At 54.3% G+C, this 6,509-nt stretch overlaps 1 protein-coding gene across 1 annotated transcript; it reads left to right on the top strand.

The window, feature by feature from the left end:
* The first annotated feature begins 1,863 nt into the window (after positions 1–1,863).
* Positions 1,864–5,871, top strand: LOC145360906 (zona pellucida sperm-binding protein 3-like). Its single transcript, XM_080216408.1, is given in 10 exon segments — positions 1,864–1,993; positions 3,020–3,300; positions 4,301–4,416; positions 4,499–4,602; positions 4,684–4,858; positions 4,945–5,070; positions 5,151–5,244; positions 5,336–5,453; positions 5,524–5,667; positions 5,735–5,871. Coding segments are annotated over 10 exon segments (1,425 nt in total).
* Positions 5,872–6,509: the final 638 nt, after the last annotated feature.

The following is a 6,509-nucleotide window of genomic DNA, read 5'->3' as shown; positions in this document are numbered from 1 at the left end:
CCTCCCAGATTTTGCAAAACTAAAACCAGGATTGTGAAGCTTGTGTTAACAAGTAGATTCACCTGGAATTCACTGCCTCCTACCTCTATCTTTTCTCTGGAAGAAAGGAAGACAAGGGGAAGGAGGGATATCACCGTCCCGCCTGCCTGCAGCCTGTCTGCTGGTCTGTCAGCCATCCGGCCTGCCGACCCGCCTGCCTGTTGGCTGTCCGGCCTGCCTACCCGCCTGCCTGTTGGCTGTCCGGCCTGCCTACCCGCCTGCCTGTCGGCCGGCTGTCCGGCCTGCCTACCTGCCTGCCTGTCGGCCATCCGGCCTGCCTACCTGCCTGCCTGTCGGCCGTCCGGCCTGCCTGTCAGCCGTCTGGCCTGCCTACCCGCCTGCCTGTCAGCCGTCCGGCCTGCCTACCCACCTGCCTGTCAGCCGTCCGGCCTGCCTGTCAGCCGTCTGGCCTGCCTACCCGCCTGCCTTATAAGTGCCCTGCCGTGCAATCTGTGCAGTCTCGCGGTGGGTGTAGCACTGCTCCAATAACATGGCGACCTCACCAGCGTCGCCGGTGGCGGGGCCTTCACGTCCCACCTATGCGGCTGTGGCGGCAGCCAAGGCCCCCGCCGCTCCCAAGGCCTCGCCACCCTTTACACTTCTAACAAGGCGGCTCGGGGTCAAGTGCTACGACCACCCCAACATGTCAGTAGAGGCCTGCGTAAGGGCAATGGCTGGGGTTGTCGGCCCCTCAGCCATTGTGGCCGCCTCTAAGGTGTACGGCAAGGCCATATTCTTTCTGAAGGCCGAGCGGGCGGTCCACCTCGCCCTGGAAAAGGGGCTCACGGTGGGCGGGACATTCTTGGCGGTGGACCCCCTCGAGGCCACCGCCCATAAGATTGTTCTATCGAACGTCCTGCCCTTCCTCCCCGTGGAGCTCCTCCCCGACCTCCATCTACTAGGGGAGGTCAGGTCCGAGGTGGTACCAATTCCGCTCAGCCTTCGAGATCCCGCCCTTCGCCATGTCCACTCCTTCCGGCGCCAGGTCTTTATCCGCCTGGCCCGGGAGGAGGTCCTGGATGGCAATTTTAACATCTTCCTTGAAGGAAATACCTACCGGGTCTTCTGGTCCGCGGATGGTGTGCGGTGCCATGCCTGTAAGGAGGCGGGGCATATTAGAAAGAACTGTCCTGCCTCCAAGGCCGCCGACCCCCAACCCAAGGGAGCCGCAGCTGGCACCGCAACCCCCCATCCCCCCAAGCAAGCACCACCTGCACCCCCTGGAGGGGAGGCCACGCTGGCAGCAGCTGCCACCTCAGCTGCTGGCGAGGGAAGAGTGGAGCCTCCGCACAGCCAGAAGACCCCGAGGAAAGGAAAGGGTAAAAAGAAGGGGGGGAGCGGGACCCCGACCCCCACCACTCCAGTCACCCCGGCTGCCAGCTCGGGGAATGAAGAAAAGAACACCTGCCCCCCCCCCCCCCCCCCCCCCAAAAAAAAACTATCGACTGGGCACGTGGGCGCCTCAGTGCCTAGTGCTGGGCCCGGCGTCGTTGTCGCGTGTGATCCCAGGTCCGGCGGGGGGGGTACGCAATCCCGAGCCAGCAGCGTTAACACCTCCCGGGGAGGGAGAAGGAAGGGCTGAGGGGCAGAGCAGGGCAGGAAGGGGAGGGGCAGACTGCAAGGGGCATCCCCTGCCCCTCAAGAAGAGACACCAGTTCGTGACACAGTTCTCCCCCATCAGGAGTAGCGGCTCTCGTGTGAGAGCCGTTGCTCAGGAATCCGCACCTCCAGCCGTATAACTTCAGGTGGCTGACGGAGAGGGAGGCTGTGGACGCCGGGGTGACCAGGATCGGGGATGTGCTGGATGGCGGAGGAGTGGGCTGGATGAACCCTCACGTGCTGGCTGAGCACGCGGGAGTGGCCGTCGGGTGTGCAGCCAAAGCCATCCAAGACTTTAGGACGGTCGTGCTCGGCCCCGAAAGCACACGCGAGCTCGAGGGGGCTCAGGCGTGCGGTGGGATCCCGTCCGAGCATTCCCCTGTTCGGATGGAATTTCACATTGGCCCGAAGCTGAGACCCCCCTCCCCGGGTTAGGTGCCCCACAGCATGAGCCGCCTCGCGGAAATGTCCTCCATGCCTTTTTCCAGCGCGCGGAGGCGTTTCCTGTGCGGGCTGCTGCTGCACACCTTCCACTACCGTGTCCTTGCCCGTCGCCCAGACACACCTTGGCGGGCCTTGTTGCCGCCAGGCGGCGGAGGTCCCTGATGGAGGTGCCTCTACGGAGGGATCTCCCCCAATTACCTCGGGGACCTGGGGTGGAGGGTGCTGCACACAGCAGTGCCGCACAACCGTAGGATTCACTGGTTCGCGGACTCCCGAGACTGTTCTTTCTGTGGCCTCGAGGAGTCCGTGGACCACGTCTACGTTTTGTTATAGATTGCACTCCCTTTTTGATTTTCTGAAGAACCTTTTATTGATGTTCTGTTTGCATTTCAGTCCCACGCTCCTGATCTACGGACACCCGGTGCAGAGAGGGGAGGGTCGGGATGCCGATCTCCTCGTGAACCTGCTCCTGGGCCTGGCGAGATGCGCCATCAACAGGTCCAGGCAGCGGGCGATCGACGGGGCCGTCCGTCCCGACTGCCTGCCCCTCTACCGCGGCTACGTTCGCGGCTGGGTGTCCCTGGAGAGGGAGCACGTGGTGTCCGCGGGCACTGTCGAGGCCTTCTGTGCCTGTTGGGCACCGCAGGGGCTGAGGTGCCTTATAGACCCCGAGAATCACATTTTGATTTGACGTGTCTTAAGTTTCCTTTGTACTTTTTGTTTCTGTTCGGGCCGTTCCCCCTCCTTTTGGGGAGCTGCCCCCTTTTTCTTTGTCTGAACGTAATTTAAGTTTGTTTACTTGGTTCGACCCACCCAAAAGAACGACCCGAAAGACCGAATGTGGGCTGTGTGTATAAAAGGTGTTGCTTGGTGCCTGAAGGGCTGGTTCAGTTGTTTGGAATGATGGGGGATTTTGGAGTAAGGGTTTTCTTCCCAGTGTTGGTGTTAGTTGAAGCTGTTTATTGCTCTGATACTTGGCAACAGCCCCCTGGCCAGAGGTTTCCATGGATATTCCAAGCCACCCCTAGGCTTCAGACAGTCTCCTCCTGGGACAAGCTGCTGATCAGGGTCCAGCTGGATTTGTTTGGAACCAGGCACCTAGTAAAAGCTGCTGATCTGACCCTAGGGACAGCAGGTTGTCGGCCAACCAGGATCTTCTCTCAGAACCACAGTGCCCTCTTTGACTATGGGCTCCATGAGTGTGGCAGCAAATTGCAGGTAATGTGAATCCTCAAACTCTGCTTCTGAGCTTGAGCTGTATGTGGTTCCCCACTCTTGACTCCAACACTTGGTGAGATGTCATTGATATTGAGGAGATAGCTGTCTCTTGCTTTTCAAACCCCAAACTAGTTTTCTACTCTGGATTGTACTTTACCCTCACTGGTCTGTGTCTCTCCAACCCCACTGTTCTAGAAGCTTCTCTTTATTTCTTCCAAGTTTTCCCTCTTGTTGTTTTGAGGATTTTCAGTTTGATTTCCCCTCATTCAAATCAATTCAACTGAGGGTTGAGTTTCAGTCCAGTTTAACCCAATCAGATTGAGTCTGAATGAAATGGGAATTGAGATGGATGGGAGTAAAGAGGAACTCCACACTTCCCACTTTCCCAGTCATTGGAATCAGGGCCCCATTTATTCCAAACTGTTGTATTCCCATGCTCCAAATTCCTGACAACTTGTGGCTCCTTTTCCTGTTAACTGAAGCTATTATTGAATCACTTCCCTGTTAATTGATTCTGGTCTTGTGCTAATGATTCCCTCCTTGTAGCAAGGGCTGAAGTTGCATAGCAACACAGCTAACCAGATGAGGCCATTCAGCCCCTGCAGCCTGTTCCTCAGTCATTACAATCAGGACTGAGCTTCCCACAGCCTCCATGCTCCTGTCCTCACAACATGATTCCCTCAATGGCCAGAAATAAATGCCTTTGTCCTGAATATCCTCAGTGAGTAACCATTCCCAGCTCTGTGGGGCTGGAGAGGATTCCAAAGATTCATCAGCTGCTGAATGAAGAAATTCCTCATCACATTAATCTTAAATGACTGACCCCTGACCTGAGATGACTCCCTACTATCAGACTCTCCAGCTCGGGGGAAGCAGCCTCTTCACACTGACCCTGTCAATCCCCCTGAATTGTTTTAACGGGATGAGTGCATTTCTAACCCTGGTATAGAACATTCTCGTTTCAGATCAGTTCCTCATTCCTTAAGCTGCTATCTTTCAGATGACTGGAGATTTCCTGATCTACAGCACCCACCTGAGCCACAGCCCACAGTATCATGGATCTGTTATTGTGAGAACCAATGGAGCTGTTGTTCCCATTGAGTGTCGTTATTTTAGGTGAGAATCTGGATTGTCAATAAGATCTCCAGCTGCTAATGACCTCTGACCTTGTCCTAAAATGGCTCCAATGTCTTTCCAGAAAAGGCAATGTGAGCAGTAACCCAATCAAGTCCACCTGGATCCCATTCAGCTCCACCAGGTCTGGAGAAGGGCATCTGTCATTCTCACTGCGCCTAATGAATGGTATGTGATGGGTGGATGCTGAGTGATTTCCTGCCCTCACACTGGGAGTGACACCCACTGTCTCCAACTCTTGTTCCTCAGGTGACTGGCTTTCAGAGTGCACTTCAACTGTCTACTACCTGGGTGAGCTCATTCACATTAAGGCCTCTGTTTCAATGAGCAATCACATGGCCCTGAAGCTGTACATTGACCGCTGTGTAGCTACATTGAGGCCAGGCAAGGACTCCAGCCCGAGATACAGCATCATTGACTATGGGTAAGGAGCTCTCTGCTTTCTCCAGCTGCTCCCATCTCAATGGTTTCTTTGGATCACTTCATGTCCCTTTGTCCATCTTTCTTCAGTTGCCTACTGGACAGCAAAGCTGAGGACTCCTTTTCAACCTTCGTGTTGCCAGGAAACAAGCAGGAGACAGACAAGCTCTGCTTTGACCTGGATGCCTTCCGTTTCTTTGGAGATGAGCATTCCTTGGTAAGAGGAAGCTGATCATTGGGGTGTCAGTGTTGGGAGGGAGTCACTAAATAACAAGTTGTGTTGAATGTGTCCCTCGGATTTTCATTACCTGTCACCTGAAAGTAGTTCCAGTGGATCAGAGAGATTCCAGGAACAAAGCTTGTACTTGGCAGAAAATGCAGAATGTATAAGCTCCCCGCGCCCCCCCCTCTCCCTCGGATATGTTTGTGCACCACTTCTCCACAAACCTACTGGATTGACTGACTTGTTTTGTTTCGCTAGACCCCATTGGAGGAATCAAGCTTTGATATTTGTGCCTGTTGCCATGTGGGGAACTGTGGGGCCACAAGGGATTTGGGATTTGGATCCAGAGGAAGGAGAGATCTTGTAGCTGAAGCTGGTGGGACATTGGTCTTCTAGATGTGGGAGCTTCCCCCTTTCCCCTCTAACTAGAATGGTTGATATTGCAGAGAGTGAAGCTGGATTGAAGTGGGAGGCTGAAGCCTCACTTGGACCCCTGCTCATTCTGGATAATGATGGGACCAACCTGGCAACAGCCTCCCTGAATGAGGCTGAGGGAAAGATACAGGAGAGTTCTTCAGGAGAGTTGGCTGGCTGCTGGTTTCCATTTTCCCCCTCAGTGTTAGCTTCACTAACAATTGGTTTCTCATTGCTTTATAGGTGTGGTGTCTGAGGTGGTTCTGATTGTGATCCTGACTGTGTCAGCTGTCTCTCTGATCTCTGCTTCATTAATCACCTTGTTCCTGTACATGAAACGCAAACAAACTCTGTTCAACCAGTCATCAAATGATCAATAAAGCACTGACTCCTTGTTTCTAGTGTCTGGGGGCTGATTGGTCAATGCATCCTCAACATGTTAGTTCAGTGGCTCCATGGGACTGATGGCTGGTGTGAGCCAATCCCAGCACAGAACTGTGGGCCTACTGTATGATTGATCTACTGAGGGTTGAGGAAACACTGACTCTCTGGATTTGATGGAGCTGCTGTTGGTTTTGTCTTTCAGAGCCCAGTGTGGGGGAGGGGAGCAGGTGTCATCGGGTCTGGGGATGTCCTTATGGAGCTGAGCCAAGCTGCTGAGGCTGCTGCCTCCTTTCTCATGGTGATACTCACCCCCTGGAGAGTGGGCACAGTCAATTGGAATGTTTGTGACCACTGTTGCTGGGTCAAAATCCTGGAACGTCGCAGCAGATATATCTACACCTCAGGAACTGCAATGATTCAGGAAAGCAGATCACCAGCACCTTCTGAAGGGCAGATAGGGATGGGGAATAAATTCTGGCCTCAGATCACTGTCTGTTTGGAGTTTCCATATTCTCTCCATGGGTTTCCTCCCACAGTCCACGGAATTGTGGGTTTGTCGGGAAAAATCCATTTAGTTCACTAATGTCGTTAAGGGAAGGAAATGGATTTTTCCAACAATGGCTTCATGGTCCAC

This window comes from Carcharhinus amblyrhynchos, chromosome 33 (assembly GCF_965287045.1).
Source record: "Carcharhinus amblyrhynchos chromosome 33, sCarAmb.v2.hapA, whole genome shotgun sequence".
Classification (NCBI taxonomy): Eukaryota; Metazoa; Chordata; class Chondrichthyes; order Carcharhiniformes; family Carcharhinidae; genus Carcharhinus; species Carcharhinus amblyrhynchos.
This window is presented reverse-complemented; position numbering and strand designations above follow the sequence as displayed.